Here is an 18473-nt window from a genome sequence, read left to right on the forward strand (position 1 = left end):
CAACTATTGGTAAAATCCCCTCAATGGTAAACAGCCATAAGGAGGGGTTTCTTATGACAGTCTTAGAAGACCTATGTTTAGCAGTGGACAGAAAACCACTGATATGGTGATGAAGACGGTACATTTTACGGGATTGTATCAGTATTTCTGAATTAGTTATAACAATTCCTTTCTAGTTTATGGAATTTACCCCTATGTTGATCTCCTATTAATTTTATGAGGACTATAGCTGATATTTTTCTAAGAAAAAACTCCTTGATATGAAACATAAGCAAAAAGCCTTTTTTTTTTATATCACCGAGGTGGCAAACAAGCATTCGGCGTACCTGATGGTAAGCAGTTACCATAGCCTATCAAAACCTGCAATATCGAGGTCATTACATGCTCTTTGCCGACCTTGAAGAAAGCTATGTACCTCTTTTGAAGAACCACATGTTGTAGTCTCTTGTAAAAACAAATTTTAATTACACTCCTCGCAAAAATTAAGGGAACATAAAATTTTTTGAAATTTTTGGGTGATTTTCAACAGGCTGTATTTCAGTGAAAAATAATCGTACAGGAAATTTAAAAAAAGAGTTTTGAAGCTTGAAAACTCTAGTTTTCAGATTTTTTGGTGAAAAAATTTTTTGAGCTCCGGTTTCTATGCAATTCTTAAACAAAGCTGAAAATAATTTTTTTCAAAATTTTCTAGGTTTTGTTTTTCACTCTATGGGCATGGAAAAATTTTTTCGAGCTACTCCATTGTATAGGTCTCTTAGCGTGTTTATTCAGCTTCAAAAATCGCTTTGGATGGCTTAATTACGACCATTTGTCTCCGAGATATCGAACTTTGAATGCAAAAGCATCCTTTTCCATTCAACTGCTAATATCTCTGGAACTACTGGTCGCACAGCAAGCGGGCGCCGAGTTTCTTTATCTGCATAAAATCTCCAATTAAGCACAGTCAAGAGTTAGTGAAGAAAAAATTTTTTTCCACCTCTAACATTGAATTGAAAAAAGTGGAAAAAAGTGACTTTTTCTCCTTTTTTGGTTACTTGGCTGTATCTTCGCTAATATGGGCGGGAAAGCTAAGGTTTGAGGAAAATTTTACAGTCTATTGTTCCTTAAAGAACCCCATAAATCCCTGGAGCGATCGGTTCAACGGTTTTTCCCGGACCAATTGATTGAAATTTTGGAAAAAATAAGGGAACAAGGTTTTTGTCCCTTAAACTCACCCTAATCCATTCAAAAATCAATAATTTCATTTGTTTTTCACTTTTTACTCAATTTTTTGTTTTTTAAAAATTCATTATCAAAAAAAAAAAAATGGAAAAAAAAATCAAGAAAATTTTATGCAGATAAAGAAACTCGGCGCCCGCTTGCTGTGCGACCAGTAGTTCCAGAGATATTAGCAGTTGAATGGAAAAGGATGCTTTTGCATTCAAAGTTCGATATCTCGGAGACAAATGGTCGTAATTGAGCCATCCAAAGCGATTTTTGAAGCTGAATAAACACGCTAAGAGACCTATACAATGGAGTAGCTCGAAAAAAATTTTCCATGCCCATAGAGTGAAAAACAAAACCTAGAAAATTTAGAAAAAAATTATTTTCAGCTTTATTTAAGAATTGCATGGAAACCGGAGCTCAAAAAATTTTTTCACCAAAAAATCTGAAAACTAGAGTTTTCAAGCTTCAAAACCCTTTTTTTAAATTTCCTGTACGATTATTTTTCACTAAAATACAGCCTGTTGAAAATCACCCAAAAATTTCAATAATTTTTATGTTCCCTTAATTTTTGCGAGGAGTGTATTTCTCTTTATAACTACGTAGCTATAGATCTATACAGGGTGTAAGGCAAGTTGGCAAAAATAGAAACAGTAAATTCAGAGCATTATTCAGAACTGAAAAGCGGTAGAAATACTATCCGGAAATTTTCAAATTTTTCCTGTTATTTTTTTTCCATTTAAAATCATGTAATCTATGATATTATGTCACAATATAATGAAATAGTAATAATTTATTGTGAAATACTATAAAATACCAAAACACAGCAATGTAATATTTGTATTACAATCTTACCGCGACGCACGAAATCAGCTGTAAAGTCAACGCCATAAGCGTAGGAAAACTACCTATGAAGAAGCGCCATTGACTATACGCGTTGTAGGTATCACGCGCCATGTGTATCGCAAAATTTCAAATACATTGCGCGGCATCAAAACTAACATTCGTTAATTATATGATTGTTGTGCATTTCCGGTGAGAAAATAATCTGCCATCTGACTCAGACCATTCGTCTGAATCAGCTGTTTTCGTTTTGGCCAACCTGTCCCTTCCACCCTGTATATTGATGACTTGAACGGCATCACGACAGGTATAGGGGGATCCCAAGCAGTAGTAGGACTAGTGCTGGGTGCTAAAGCAGCATCACAACTTGTGACGGCTCCTTTTGCTGGAGTAGCGGTCTGCAAACATGGCCCCGCTAAGGTACTCCGCGCTGGTACCTTAGTGTTGGCCGGTGCTGCCACCGGTACGTAATAAATAAATGTACTAATAAATGTATGTTACGCAGCAATAAAGAAAACTTCTGAAAGCCATTTGAGATCGCCACCCCATCTACGGTGTGTTCCAGTACGTATTTCTCCTGAAAACCAGAGGTCAACTGATCTAACCTCACCTTTACCGGGGGAAAGGGATTTTTTTATTGGGTGAAGATGGAATGGTAACCCCGCCTGCGCTATCGGTATACGCTGACGAGTACCAGTGAAGGGTGACAGGTGAGGATGAAGGCAGGTCAGTTGGCCAATAGTGACCAATTGAACAAGAATTAACCACTATGGTTTCCAGGGGGAACCGTGTGGATGTCGACATGATAGAGTGTATTGCTAGCAATAGGACTGTTATATCTCATTGTTAGCTATGGGGTTTGTGAGGAGTCAGGTAGTGGTGTGGTGTGGTGTGGTGTGGTGTGGTCGCAGTGTTCATGGCGTGCAGCCGGCGAGCAGGCGCGGCGGGCGCGTGGTGCGCGTGGTGCGCGTGCGCAGGTCGCGCGGCGCACGGCGCGGGCGCGGCGCTGGCCGGCGTGGCGGGGCTGGCGCTGGCCGCCGCCGCCCTGCCCGCGCACCAGCGCCACCGGGCCATCGGCCTCCTACTCGGGGCTGTTGCTTTAGGTAACTTTTGAAAACCACTGGATTACGCGGCCGAGATCTATTCCCAAACCAAGCAGATCTTGTACTATGATCCGTAGTATTCTAGGACTATGACGATATGTAAGTATTTGTAAGTGTAAATATTAATATTGTGCAGTAGTCAAGGGAAAGTGAGGCAATGTGCAAAACCGCTAAAGCTTCAAAGTATGTTATAATTGAATTCTAGAACTTTAGGGTGGAGGGATTGTTATGGTCACAGGGCCAGTAATGTATTCTCTCAGGTCTTTCTATACCTACGCAGTCCGCCTTGGAAAATTCTTAGTTAAAAAATTCATTTAACTTGTCATTAAAAGTATCAATATCTGGCTGCTGAGTGATCAGAGAATTGAACAAAGAAATAGCCTGTTAAGTGGGAGCAAACTGAGCAGTATAGATAGAGCAGTGCCGATAGTAATCGCCAAGCACGCAATCGTATGCAGCATTGGAGCGCGTACAAAGAACAACGGCTGAGAGTTGCGGAATTGTCTATTCTGCTATTTATCTATTTTTATATTAGATAATAGTGACTGTATAATATTTATGTGTAAGGAATTTTTTTACTTATATATATATATATATATATATATATATATATATATATATATATATATATTTGTTTATATTATATATGTGATTTTAGTATGTATGTATATCAATAATTACTAGTACCGCATTCGAGTATTCTGACACTTCCCTGTGGTTGACTGGGAGAGAATGCTTTTAGCATTAAGTCCGCCATGCACACATACATATGTTAATGAATAAATGAAATTTATACTATCCTAATTTTAAAATAAGTAGGTAATATTTAACAGCACTTAATCTTATTGAGAAAGTTTATAACGACCGATGGATGGATGTCTGTTGTTCTTCCATACAAAAACTACGAAACGAATTTAAATGAAATTCGATACATGGATACTGTAAACTTAGCACCGGATATTTTATGTACTTACTGGATCACGTGGAAGAAGCTGAGAGATTTAAGTAGTTAATTTATAAATGTTTAAAACATCTTTGTCATACAGGAGTGTTAATTGGCTACCCATTTGGCGGTGCAGCGTATGCACTCTGGAGTCGCGGAGCCCCTTTCCTGCTATTATCTGCTGCATTACTTGCTGATCTTCGTAAGTATATACCTATATTTACATCTTCTTCTTGACGGAGCAACTAATTTATGCATTCTCTTCCAGTCAACTTTATCCTAGACCATATTTTTGACCTCCCTTTATGACATGGCACATATTTTTTCCTTTATCTGTCCCATGTAGTTATTTCTCGATCTCTCCTTCCTCTTTTACCTTTTATTTTTCTTTCCAATACGTCTTTAAAAATCATCATGTCGTATAAGGTGGCCCAGAATTTTGCCTCTACTATTATATATAATATATATATATAAATTATATATATTATATATATAAATATATATCTTATATATATATATATATATATATATATATATATATATATATATATATATATATATATATATATATATATAAATTATATATGATTAATATGCAGAAAATAGAATAGAATAAGAATAAATGTTTACTGTGAGCTGTACATTATAATTATTCATAAGATGTTATTAATTTATTTTGGCATTATCATATAATATTATTATGGCAGTGAATTTACAGGGTACAGAGGAATAACATCTGAGTCCCCAGGAATGGCAACGCATGGGGGGTATCATGGGCGAAACAGTATACTCTGTTATGTCCATAGTACTGCTCATGTCTATAGGCGACGGTTACCACTTTCCATCAGGTGGACCGTCAACTTGCTTACCATAGTTGCATAAAAAAATTAACGTCTTAAAGGGAATTTACACAGTCTACCCATACAACGGACATACAATACAATTAGCTACATAACATTAATTATTTTACAGTTATACAATGAAGTCGTCATTAAAGTTTAAAACAGATTAAAATACAACAATCAACAATAATAAATTTCCACATGGTCACAATTACAATATATTAATGATTATTTTATATATTAATTAAATTATTTATAATGTAAATATAAAAAAAGTCAAGAACCAAAGAAAAAATTCATTAAAATTGCAAAAAGTAATATCAAGTAACCATTTTTTTAATAATAAATTTAAATTTAGTATTCTTTTAGGTTATTTGGCAAATGATTATAAATTTTAATAGGCATTATGTAAGTTTTTTTGTTTGTTTCATATCAAGTTAGTTTGTGGTAAATATAGATGTTTGCGGTAAATAAATATAGATGCAGAGTAGTCTATATCATTTATTAACAAAATAAGACCATAAATAAGTTATCTGTTTGTGTACCTTTCTTCCATTCGTATTTCTACCACAAAGAATTTTTGCATAGCAACACATGGACACCATGATCTCTTCTTTGATGTCCATGACGCTTTTCATGTAGGTATATTGGCTCGTTTCATAAATTTGTCACTTAAAATTGCATAAATAAAATTTAATATCCGTTAAATTTCGAATACTAAATTAACTCGAAATACCCATCAATGTTTCATGTAATAACATGAAAAACCCATCTTGTTTCAGTCATGCAATATGTGTTTTTGGATAAAGAAGAGTTCAATCAAGTATGTACGGTGGTCTACTTTGAATTTAACTTGGTAATCTTCAACCTGCTGCTATAACATGATTTGTTTCAATTTCCTTAGATTTCCACAGAGCGTAGTGATTCCACCAAGAATGAACTATGGGGCGCGCTTAGAGTAGCGAAGCGCGAGTCGACAGGCGCTTGCGTTGGAGCTATACTGCTCACCACCAGCGTCATGGCATCATTGGAACCTTGCCTTCCTCTTTGGATTATGAAAAAGTTTCATCCGCAGGTTTTATTTAATAAATATGTAGTCAAAGAAAGAAAAAAGAAATATTTTTATTAGAATAAACTTAAATTTTTGTGGTCCCGGCATAGAGTGGGCCGGCGTAGGTGGTTTTAATTCTTAATTTCGAATGATATTACAGTGAAATTATTATCTTCATGTGATACGGGTCAATAACTCAGATATTACAAGCATTCCTGAACTGCGCTACTTACTGATCGAAAATATACTTTTTTTTCTGCAACTTAGAATGGTAAACAAGCTGACGGCCTACCTAATGGAAAGTGGTAACCGTCGCCAAAAGACATGAGCAGTACTGTGGATATAACAGAGTATACTGTTTCGCAAATTTAACCCCCCTCCCCCCATTCCTAAGGACTCGGGTGTTATTACTCTTCTTCTTCTTTTCATTTAAGAGTTTCCTCGTGTCGGTGCAACTAATTCATGCATCTTCTTCCAGCCAGCTCTATCCCAGGCCATATCCTTAACCTCCCTATACGACATGACACCTAGTTATTACTCTGTACTCTGTAAATTCACTGCCATATCCCATCCTTCAAACCGAAACACAGTCATGCAAACACAACTGTTTCACGGTAGAAACACGAATTGGACAGAGGTGCTCAAGCAAACGACTCTTGTACATAGTCTCTCTTTGGTAAAAATATTGGTTTGGTATTTAATTGTGTTACTGTATAAATTGCAAGTACATAACCAGTATATGGTTTGCAGCGCTGGCAAACAGGAGCGGTGTTCATCCCTGACAGCGTGGGCTACCTGGTGGCCGCCAGCTGCCTGGGCGGCGTGGCGCGACGGCTGGGCGCCGAGCGCGTCGCCATCACGGGGCAGGTCGCGGTGGGGCTAGCCGCGCTCGCCGTGCCGCATGCTACATCTGTAATTTCTGTTATTTCCGTGCATTTATAGATGAAAATAAAATGGTACTAGTGGTTACTGTAACCTGTATGTAGAAAATTAAATCAGATGCGTGCATGCGAGTGCGTGTGCGTGTGTATGCATGCGAGTACGTGTGCGTGTGCGTGATTACATGCGAGTGCGTGTGCGTGTGTGTGTGCGTGTGTGTGCATGTGTGTGTGCGTGTGTGTGAGTGTGTGCGTGTGTGTGTGCATGTGTCGTGTGTGTGCTGTGTGTGTGAGTGTGTGAGCCGTGTGTCTGAGTGTCTGAGCCATGTGTGTTCGGCAGGTGTCGCGGCTGGCGCTGCCGCACGCGGCGCTGGGCGGCGGGCTGTGTGTGTGAGTGTGTGAGCCGTGTGTGTGCGGCAGGTGTCGCGGCTGACGCTGCAGCACGCGGCGTTGGGCGGCGGGCTGTGTGTGTGAGTGTGTGAGCCGTGTGTGTGAGTGTGTGAGCTATGTGTGTGCGGCAGGTGTCGCGGCTGGCGCTGCCGCACGCGGCGCTGGGCGGCGGGCTGTGTATGTGAGTGTGTGAGCCATGTGTGTGCGGCAGGTGTCGCGGCTGGCGCTGCCGCACGCGGCGCTGGGCGGCAGGCTGTGTGTGTGAGAGTGTGAGTCATGTGTACGACAGGTGTGTGTGCAATTTTAAATTGTGTTCGGCGGCGCTGGGCGGCAGGCTGTGTGTGTGAGAGTGTGAGTCATGTGTACGACAGGTGTCGCGGCTGGCGCTGCCGCACGCGGCGCTGGGCGGCGGGCTGTGTATGTGAGTGTGTGAGCCATGTGTGTGCGGCAGGTGTCGCACGCGGCGCTGGGCGGCAGGCTGTGTGTGTGAGAGTGTGAGTCATGTGTACGACAGGTGTCGCGGCTGGCGCTGCCGCACGCGGCGCTGGGCGGCAGGCTGTGTGTGTGAGAGTGTGAGTCATGTGTACGACAGGTGTCGCGGCTGGCACTGCCGCACGCGGCGCTGGGCGGCAGGCTGTGTGTGTGAGAGTGTGAGTCATGTGTACGACAGGTGTCGCGGCTGGCGCTGCCGCACGCGGCGCTGGGCGGCAGGCTGTGTGTGTGAGAGTGTGAGTCATGTGTACGACAGGTGTCGCGGCTGGCACTGCCGCACGCGGCGCTGGGCGGCGGGCTGGGCGCCACGGACGCGGCGCTGGTGGCGGCGCTGCTGGCGCGGCACACGCGCCGCCTGCCGCACCTGGCCGCCCTGCTGCAGGCCACCTCCAGCGTCGCCTATGCACTCGGTACTTGTTCACTTTACTTATTCATTTAATCGCCTTTGGGATTGTAGCGCAATTTGAAAGAACTACAAGATGTGATGCTTGGTAAGGCCAAGAAAGAAAACCGACTTTCAAATTGACTAAAGTGTGAATAATCCAAATCCTCTCGCCAGATGTCTGATTTCTCGTAACAGAATATTTTAGCTTAATGACTAGTGTGATATTAGCTGTAATTTTGGTCTCATAAATTTGGTTATAAAGGTTATTATATCAAGCTCAAATATCTTCACTATCGTTCATCTTTGTAAATTCATATCAAGCCACTTACACATGGAGTCTCTTACAAAATAGGTAAAGAGAATCAACTTCTAAACACTTAAATTTAAACTTACTGAAGGAGCAATCTCCCTTTCTCATTCAATAGTCGCCATATCGCCCACATTAAACCGCGAGAATAGGACTTCTTTCTGATGGAACTTTGAATTTGGAAAAACCTATATAGATTATGGAGTTTAGGCGGTTTCCCATCCTCCTCCTGAAATGATTTTGTACTAATACTCAAGATTATGTTACTGAAATGATTTCGTACTAATTCTCAAGTTTATGTTATTGAAAATGGCAATTAAACAAGAAATGCCCCATCTGATGAAAAGACGCAACCTCCAAGTTATACCATAGACACCACAGGATACACTATGACGCTTGTAGTGAATTATATAATTATTTATGGCAATTTTAAAGTGTGTTTGTTGCAACAGGTCCAATAGTTGGCGGCACCATGTCCTGGTGTGTAGGTTTCGAGACAGCACTTCGAGCGCTGGGAGTTCTCAACTTGCTGTACGCTGGACTGCTGTACAGAGCCCTATCTGAGCATCCTCTATCAGAACAGGTCTGCATTTTCTATTAAAAAAATATGGTACCTTGAAATTTGAATTAAAATCTGCCGTGATTTTAAGCCACTTCAAAGAAGGGGTGGGAATAATGGAACAATTGGTTTTCCTTTCAAATGTTCAAATGTCTAGAACTGTGTGATCCCAGCATAGAATGAGCCATAACTTCCTTTTCGGTGGGTGTCGTAAGAGGCAACTATGGGAGCTTAATGGTCGAGGGATGAGCAGCAATACCCCTTTTAAAACATCGTTAAAGCCAAACTGCGGTTGCAAACCCGCCTGCCAAACGTGGCAACTACTGGTTACAGGGGAAGTCTATGTTAAGCAATGGAGAGTTAACGGCTGATATAATAAGTAATACAAATGTCTAAAGACATAATGGGACACTGTACAAGTGTAATATTTCTCCGAAAATAAAAACGGTTTAGTCGTGAACACACTGACGAACGACAAGACGTATTGTTAATACCCTATAAATATGTATATTAATATATATCCTGTTTTTGTTACTTCATGTAGTGTTTTTACTATTTGTGAAAACTTATTCGTGGCTTAGTTTGTACCTAATCTTGGTTTTCCTGTAAAGAAATACATAATTATGAGACAAACACGAGTTCAAACCATATATATTGTAAATTTTACGGCCTTGATGATATCCATTTTGTTGTTCATGACTATAGGTGACGTATATACGCTAACAGTATATGCTGGTGGAGTACCAGTAAGAGATGATAGGCGAGAATGAAAAGGCAACTCAGTTGGCCTGGAATTAAGCACAATGGTTTCCAGAGAGCGGGGAGGTCGGCTTGACAAGATGCATTTTCAAGATGGGGCTGATAAACCTCATTACTAAGAATCCTTTCCCCCTATAGGTGACGCTTACCACTTTCCATTAGGTGAGCCATCAACCATATAGTATAGGACTAGGCGTAAGAGATTTTTTTATCCATTATTCCTGCTTCTAGTGGGGTGCCAGTACTCCTGACGATGAGCCTGACAGTGAAGAAGGCGAGGTGACTCCTCTCCGACCACAAATATACACACCGTTGCACTAATATGAATGTTGTATGTGTGTGTTGCCATATACTGGTCGTGTTCAAACAACTAACTTATTTCTCCATTTCTAAATAAATTTCAATGTGATGTGTAAACAATAAATTGTTTTATTTATTAATTCATAAGTCATCTTATAAAAGATCATACATTATTGAAAACATAATAATAATTTCTTAATAGAAACAACCATACTGTTTCCTCTTCTTATTGTACGCACACTGCCCGCTGGTAATTAATGCTCTTTTCCACTCAGCGTTTGCTGGAAGAGAACTCTTACAGAGTTAAGCTCGCCTGTTGTACATCTTTATTTTATATATATTATATGATTGTATTTTTTTTTTGTATACCATAAAGTATAAATAAATAATAAAATCTCATATTTTTGGACTTGCAAAAATACCCCCCCCCCCCCCCTACCTGTACAGTTACCACTCAAGTACCTTGCTTTTTCAACGATTGTTGATTGTCGGTTGAGGTATGATACGTGTATCATACCACCAGTTATTCCTATGTTTCCAGCCTGGTACCACGCCAGCGTACACCGATAACGCAGTCGGTGTTACCATTCCATTTTTGTCCACTTTCTCTAAACTACTTAATTTACAATTTTTTATTTTCATTCTTTCATCTCTTTTACTGTGTATTATGTGTATGTTTGTATTGTTATTTGTGTGCTGTAAGTAATGTAAATAAATTATCTACCTATCTATCTATCTACTAGGCTATGAAGCTCTCAGTATTATATCAGAACTCTTTTCATATAGAATAACTACTAGTTTTTTGGCATTTAAACTATTGTTCAGTTGTTTCATGTCTACTTAGTCCAAAAGTTACACTGTGACATAGGATCAAATGTCAAAATTATAGTATAAATTTTTCAACAAATATAAATAAAATTTTTGTGATTTTTAACATTGTAAATTTAGAAAATGGCATGTAAAAGACCTTTGGGTAAGTCCTTGTAATACATTTAAATACACTTAGTAGTAAGGGACTTAGTAGACAGAAAAAATTGCAGTTAATTAGTACCTACATATTTACTCGCATTTTTATTGTCGACGCCGATAGTATTTAAATATGTGTAAATAACGGGAAAGTTTCAAATTAACTATCGCTATAGTATATTTCTTGGTTCTTGAGTGGCGACCGCGTAAGGGTAAACGCAGTGTAGGACGACCACCCACTAGGTGGAGTGACGACCTGAAATGCATTGCAGGGAGTTTTCAGTGGATGCATATAACTTTATATCATGGCTCAGGACCGTTCATTTTTATGGCAGTCTATGGGGAGGCTTTATAGCCCAGCAAGTGGATCAGATAATGGCTGAAATGATAGTAGTATATTTATAGTATACTAATTTTTACCCACAACTACGTACACGTAGATTTTCAAATCAGCGAAACAGAATACTTCTAGATAACGTATAAGGGTAAAGCTTACACCAGATTTAAGTTCCATTTAATCATGAAGCAGTTGTGTTTGCATGACTGTGTTTCGGTTTTTTTTTATAACACAGGAGGCAAACTAGCTTGCGGCTCACCTGATGGCAAGTGACTACCGCCGCCTATAATCACCCACTACACCAGCAGCATTGCAGGTGTGCTGCCGGCCTTTTAAAAAGGAAGTAGGCTGTTCCCTACGGTTGACTGGGAGAGAATGCTTTTAGCATTAAGTCCGCCATGTACACATATATGTACTAATGAATAAATAAATAAAAATATATATACTGATTTACGCATGCAAAGCAGCAGGACGCAGTCAGGTTATACTAGAAGAATTAGACATAGTGTAGTTAATTTTTTATATAAATTTACAATTGATGTAAAGAAAGAAGGAGCACTGACCCAAAAAAGTTACTATGCAGGAATGCAAGCTGGCAACTATGTGATTGCAACGATTCTATTATAATCATTAAGTGTAGATATTTGACTTGTAGATTTTATATACAACGCATGCCAATGACACAATGCTGTTTATTGAGTTTGGCAATAAAACTAGAATAGATTTGACTACAGATTAGATATTCAGATACATCCACTAGATTCGAACCAACAACTACATAACTCTTGGTTCGAAGTCTAATTCGACTTAATATTTCTTAAGCAAACTTCCTGCCTAAAACACATTTTTTTTTCTTCATCTAAAAAATCAATTGGACTCGTTAATCTGTCCAGATATTCTCCAAATAATTAGAAAAAAGCCTTTGGATCTTTATTTACATACAATAAAATGCTTAATGTATAGTGCTTACAGCATGTAGAATACAGTAAGAGCTGATAAGCTTACTTAAATGAATGAAATTAACCACGATGGTTTTGTTTTCAAGGGGCCAGGGTGAAGATCGAGCTAACAAAATATTTTGTTAGCAATGAGACTAATACTAACAATACTTCCTTCTTGGGGGGAAAGGGATTATTAGTAATGGAGACTAAGAATCCCATTGCTAGCCAACATATACCCAACCAGGTCGACCTCCTCGCGGTTCCCCCTGGAAACTATCATGGTTAATTCCTGATGAATTCATCATGATGGGCTAACTTGTCTGTTTTCATTCTCATCTATCACCCTTCACTGGTGCTCCGCCAGCGTATCCCGTTAGCGCAGGCGGGGTTACCATACCATTTTCATCCATAAAAAAAAAATACTTTCTTCTCTTAAAGACCGTAAGAAGGTCGACTTGAAAGGACATATAGTTTTTTTTAATTGATGATTGTGGAATGATAACTCCGCCTGCGCCAACGGGATACGCTGGCGGAGCACCAGTGAGGAATGATGAGAATGGTGAGAATGAAAAGGCAGCATCTGTTTTAAGTCGCTGGTCCTCTTTACTAATTCTTTCCCCCACAGGCCCTGGACCGGGTGCTTACCAGCTCCCCACAACAGTGGGTTACAACAGCCACGATCCATCCCGGTACCGTAACCCGATGTTCTCGTTCGGAACAAACGCGGGGTTCAGGGTGAAGCAGTTGGGGCCAGGCCCTGCCTACAAGATACACCGGGTCACGAGGGACGGCATGATGACATCGCCGGCGTGGAGTTTTGGTGCCAGGTAGATCGTATGCCTATTAAACGAATTAAATAATAAATTATATCTAAGACCTCTGTTATAATCCTAAGATTTCTATGACGTCACGAAGTAAAATTATCCCTGTGTACACAGTGTAAGAGAAAGAACACTCGAACTTATACCTACTTACCTAACCTGCTCAGCGTAAGCTAATATGATTATTCTCCTATTATGGAGAGCCCAGCAGTGGGATCTTAGAGTAGGGTGGTACGATATTGATGATTCAGTTACGACTGAACTCGGAACCTAATCTGGACTAAAGAATTATAACATGGAGAATTGTTTTTGTATCAGGAAGGCACGGATTATTAGGCAAACAAAGATCAATTAGTAATATATTTCGTGAGATGATAACCAGATAAACCAGATATTCCAAATATTCCACTTTATTAGTCTATCATCTATTGTAGCTGTAAATAAATAATCAGAGAGTCTTATCAGTTGCCATCGACTTTAATCCAATGTTCAGATATTTATTTAATATTTGACAATAGGTTTGGGCAACGAGCAATTCTCCGAACCCCAGGTCCAGGGGCGCACGCCCCAGAACGCTGCCCACCGATGAAAGAACCACGTGCTCCAGTCTACTCCATGGGTGCTCGCACCAGCTTCACTCTGAAGAGGCCTGGCCCAGCGCCCAACGCATACGCCCTGAGACTTGGGAGTGAGACGCCTGCCTACACAATGGGCGCTCGAGTCGGGTTCAATCCGAAGGCGAAATCTCCTGGACCCGCAGTCTATTACCAACACAGCACTGATGTTTATAAAACGAAGTAAGTGTAGTTTAAGCATTATTTTAACTGTAGCGCTATCTCATCTTAATATGAGAAAAAATAAAGAGGTTTGTTACTTCAACCCATCGGCAATCCGCTAGTACAAACCGATAATAGACACGAGATTAACTTTCCATTTTTGTCTTATTAAAAAACCTCTTGCTCTTAAGAATCCAGAACCATAAGATTATTTTAAGGAAGTGGAAGGGGGACAGGCCCCTATTATTTTATCTTCATTATTACTTCTAAAAATTATTGCGCGGGGTCTCTAACCTTTGTATTCTATCCTAATACACTACATTGGGGGGAAAGGGATTGTTAGTAATGGAGACTGAGAATCCCATTGCTAGCAATATACCTAACCAGGTCGAACTTCTCGCGGTTCTCCCTGGAAACTATCATGGTTAATTCCTGATGAATTCATCATGATGGGCTAACTGGCCTGTTTTCATTCTCATCTATCACCCTTCACTGGTGCTCCGCCAGCGTATCCCGTTAGCGCAGGCGGGGTTACCATACCATTTTCACCTATCAAAAAAAAATACATTTTTTTTTATACAACTTAGAATGGCAAACAAGCTGACGGCCCACCTGATAGAAAATGGTAACCGTCGCCTATGCGTCGCCCCATGCGTTGCCATTCCTGAGGACTTAGGTGTTATTCCTCTGTATCCAGTAAATTCACGCCATATCCCACCCTTCAAACTGAAACACAGCCGTGCAAACACAGCTGCTTCACGGTTGAAACACGAATGGGACAGAGGTACCCAAGCAATCGACTTTTGTCTCCCTCTGGTAACACTACACTATACTACTGTGTTATACGACACCATATTAATTCTTATTAATATTAATATGAAAGTAAATTTATTTATTACCCATTAATGGCTTGCCGTATGTGCTACGGTATAGAATGGGCCACCCCTTCCTCTCCGTTGTTAGTTGTCGTAAGAGGCGACTAAGGGAGAGCGAGGGATGGGCAGTAGCGTCCCTCTTAAAACATGTCTAAAAACCTAACTGCGGTTGTCAACTTGCCTGACAAACGTGGCAATTATTGGCAAAACTGGGGAGTTTTCCCATAAGGGGTTATGGGGAAGGCCTATGTTCAGCAATGGACACTTAACAGCTGAAATAATAAAATGACTTAACCAATTACTATGGAATTTGGTAGTTCCCCCAGACTACCATAAGGAACAATTCTGAGCCATCTGCATCCACTGACTTCCTGCAATGCATTTGAGGTCGTCACTCCATCTAGTCATCTAGAGGGTCGTCGTACATTTTGTTGGCATGTAAGAGGTCGCTACCCAAGAACTTTTTTCCCCATCGGTTGTCGGTTCTTTGATCAACCCATTGCCAGTTCAGCTTGCTTATCCTTCGGGCTATGTCGGTTACTTCCGTTCTTTTGCGGATATCCTCGTTTTTTTTTTTTTTTTTTATACAACTTAGAATGGCAAACAAGCTGACGGCCCACCTGATGGAAAGTGGTAACTGTCGCCTATAGACATGAGCAGTACCATGGACATAACAGAGTATACTGTTTCTCCCATGATACCCCCATGCATTGCCATTCCTGAGGACTCAGGTGTTATTCCTCCATCAGTAAATTCACGCCATATCCCACCCTTCAAACCGAAACACAGCCATGCAAACACAACTGCTTCACGGTTGAAACACGAATGGGACAGAGGTTACCCAAGTCGACTTTGTACAAAGTCTCCCTCTGGTCTCGTTTCGGATTCTATCACGCAAAGAAACTCCGAGTATAGTCCTTTCCATAGCCCGCTGAGTAACTTGAAGCTTTTGCATACGGACAATCGTGTACGACCATGTTTCGGTTTCATAAGTCAACACTTGGCGTGTTGCCTAAACCTAAGCATGTTCACGATTTCTAGTTTTCCGTTTACAATATCTGAATAACCCTTATCATAAAACAATTCGCGACTTATCTCGTGTTTGATGTTGTAATCTGCTGAGAAGAATCCGCAAAAAACCCTTACAATTGTTTCAAATGGCCATGTACAAGATAATTTTACATTTGCATGGGTACTGTGTGTACCAAAATAACCGACATAGCCCATAGGATAAGCAAGCTGAAGTGGCAATGGGCTGGTCACATAGCTCGAAGAACCGACAACCGATGGGGCAGTAAGGTTCTTGGGTGGTAACTGCGTACGGGTAAACGCAGTGTGGGGTGAACTAGATGGAGTAATGACTTGAAATAAAATGCAGGGAGTCAGTGGATGCCGGTGGCTCAGGACCGTTATTTATGGTAGTCTATGGGGGACAGTTATGTCCAGTAGTGGACGAATAATGGCTGAAATGATGATGATGATAGGTACTGTGATTATAATTAGAATTAAGTTTTATTATAAAATCTATTGTCACAGAATGCCGATATATTCTTTGGGTGCGCGGTTAGAAGGCGCTGGGAAGGCATCCAAGTCCCCAGGGCCAGCCAACTACCCACCACACCTCTACAACACTAAAAAGGTACCATGCAATTTATTTACTCAAGCTCCGATTTAAGGTTTAAATTAAAATGTATATTTAAAGTAATATTATAAATTCAAGTTTCATTCTTTGTTTATAATCGAGAAACTAAAAAAATACTTAACCGATTTCAAAAATTCAAAAGTAACATGACCTATATTTTATCTATCTACTTATTTACCCATGAAAAACCGGTACAGGTCGCTAGTTAATTACCTAGTTTTTTGTTAGATATTTTTTGTTTGGTTTTTTTATTTTTTGTATTATTTTTAATTATTTAAAACCTTATTGTTTATTTCTTTAATTTTTAGTTTATAAAATATTGTAACTTATTTCAAACACAATTGTATGATTGTTATTGAATAAATAAATGAATGAAAAGAAAATAGAAAAATAAAATAGTCCAGCCATGCTTTGCTACAAATGAAAATGCCATTCTAAATTGTATAAAAAATAAAACACTCACAAAACAGGAAGATGTGGCCATTTCTATGTTGGGGTCACACAGCGACCATTATATTATATTTTATTTTCAGAATCCGTACTCATACTCATTTGGAACGAAGCACGGTGACTATGCCCCGCCAATGATCATCAAGGAAGACACAATGGACTGTCTATAAAGTTAAATCGTAAAGTTATAACTACCAGCCTATCTAAAAATCAAAAACAAACTGCTATAAGGGTATTAAAAGTAACTTTTATAATTGAACCTACCATGGCAAGACAGCGATGTTACCGTTACGATATAGTAGAGGAATGAAATGTATGTAATCGTATGAAGATTAGAGACGCTTCTATTTAACGTCAATTAACGCACTATTTTATAATCGCGACAAAATGTCATAAATTTACTAGAGGAAGACTTTGTACAAAAGTCGTTTTGCTTAGGCACCTCTGTCCCATTCGTGTTTCGGCCGTGAAGCAGTTGTGTTTGCATAGCTGTATTTCGGTTTGAAAATATTTTTGTAAATTTACTGCCGTATCCCAGTGAATTTACAGGGTACAAAGGAATAACACTTAACTCCTCAGGAATGGCAACGCATGGGCGGTATCATGGGCGAAATAGTATAAATACTCTGTTTTTTTTTATTGGTAGAAAATAGTAACCCCGCCTGCGCTAACGGGATACGCTGGCGGAGCACCAGTGAAGGATGATAGATGAGAATGAAAACAGGCCAGTTAGCCCATCATGATGAATTCATCAGGAATTAATCATGATAGTTTCCAGGGGGAACCGCGAGGAGTTCGACCTGGTTGGATATATTACTAGCAATAGGATTCTCAATTTCTATTACTAACAATCCCATTTCCCCCTATAAGTATTCTGTTATGACCATGGTACTGCTCATGTCAGGCGACATTTACCACTTTCCATCAGGTTGGCGTCAGCATGTTTGCCATTCTAAGTTGCATAAAAAAAAAATTGTAAAAGTCCTTCGATATTTAAGTTTTGAAATTTGTTGAGTTTTTTCAACGAAATCAGTTGAGCTTCCTCGAATACATAATTGTGTGCGCATTCTAATGCGTCTGTAAAAACAGCATAATCATAAAAATTGTCATGTTTTTATAACTTGTTGCCTCGTTATTGTTTTTTTTTCTAGTATTTGTAAACCATGATCGTTTATGTTTCAAGTCTAAAGCTGTATAATTGTTTTATTATTTTTACAATATAATATTTTAACTAAAACCTCGTATATTATTACAATACAAGTTTTTTCCCGCTATTTCGTCCGCGTGACTAGGAAAAAAAAACTATCTTTCTCCATCCCAATAAGTACGTATATATCAAATTTCATAGTGATCAGTTAAAGGTCGGTTATAAAAAAAATTCAATTTTCGATTTTTCATATATTAGAGTGGATATAGCAAACTATATCTCGTGACATAGTGATTATTCTTTGTGAATTTACGCAGAGTTTACTAATATTTTCCGGACTCTTTAGAAAGAAAATCAATCTTCCAGGTCTGCATGGAAAGTTCCAGAGCCAACGTACCTATGATCTAGAACAGCCTTTCCCAAAGTGGGCGATAACGCCACCTTGTGGACGCTGCAGGTGGTA

At 39.5% G+C, this 18473-nt stretch overlaps 2 protein-coding genes across 2 annotated transcripts in view; both read left to right on the plus strand.

Annotated features, from left to right (window-relative positions):
* Positions 1–10134, plus strand: part of LOC128200351 (synaptic vesicular amine transporter-like) — a 13034-nt gene extending 2900 nt beyond the window's left edge. The window contains exons 4-12 of the mRNA XM_052893516.1: positions 2354–2509; positions 2958–3149; positions 4196–4294; positions 5717–5757; positions 5839–6009; positions 6736–6897; positions 8002–8155; positions 8890–9020; positions 9987–10134. Coding sequence (XP_052749476.1) covers positions 2354–2509; positions 2958–3149; positions 4196–4294; positions 5717–5757; positions 5839–6009; positions 6736–6897; positions 8002–8155; positions 8890–9020; positions 9987–10076 — 1196 coding nt within the window. The 3' untranslated portion in view covers positions 10077–10134. The remainder of the gene's footprint in view (positions 1–2353; positions 2510–2957; positions 3150–4195; positions 4295–5716; positions 5758–5838; positions 6010–6735; positions 6898–8001; positions 8156–8889; positions 9021–9986) is intronic.
* Positions 10135–10895: 761 nt separating this feature from the next.
* LOC113510518 (outer dense fiber protein 3-like) lies at positions 10896–17962 on the plus strand. Its single transcript, XM_052893494.1, has 5 exons — positions 10896–11028; positions 12925–13126; positions 13639–13917; positions 16308–16410; positions 16947–17962. Exons 1-5 carry the CDS (start codon positions 11007–11009, stop codon positions 17031–17033), a joined length of 693 nt encoding a protein of 230 aa, XP_052749454.1. The 5' UTR covers positions 10896–11006; the 3' UTR covers positions 17034–17962.
* Positions 17963–18473: the final 511 nt, after the last annotated feature.

This window comes from Galleria mellonella, unplaced genomic scaffold (assembly GCF_026898425.1).
Source record: "Galleria mellonella isolate WM207_F2 unplaced genomic scaffold, CSIRO_AGI_GalMel_v1 utg176, whole genome shotgun sequence".
NCBI lineage: Eukaryota > Metazoa > Arthropoda > Insecta > Lepidoptera > Pyralidae > Galleria > Galleria mellonella.

Excerpts from the sequence above, each read along its gene's own strand:
- LOC113510518 (XM_052893494.1), top strand. The coding sequence starts at position 11,007 with ATGGCATGTAAAAGACCTTTGG. Across the intron at positions 11,029-12,924 it reads GGCATGTAAAAGACCTTTGG|GCCCTGGACCGGGTGCTTAC; the intron begins GTAAGTCCTTGT and ends TTTCCCCCACAG. Across the intron at positions 13,127-13,638 it reads GCGTGGAGTTTTGGTGCCAG|GTTTGGGCAACGAGCAATTC; the intron begins GTAGATCGTATG and ends ATTTGACAATAG.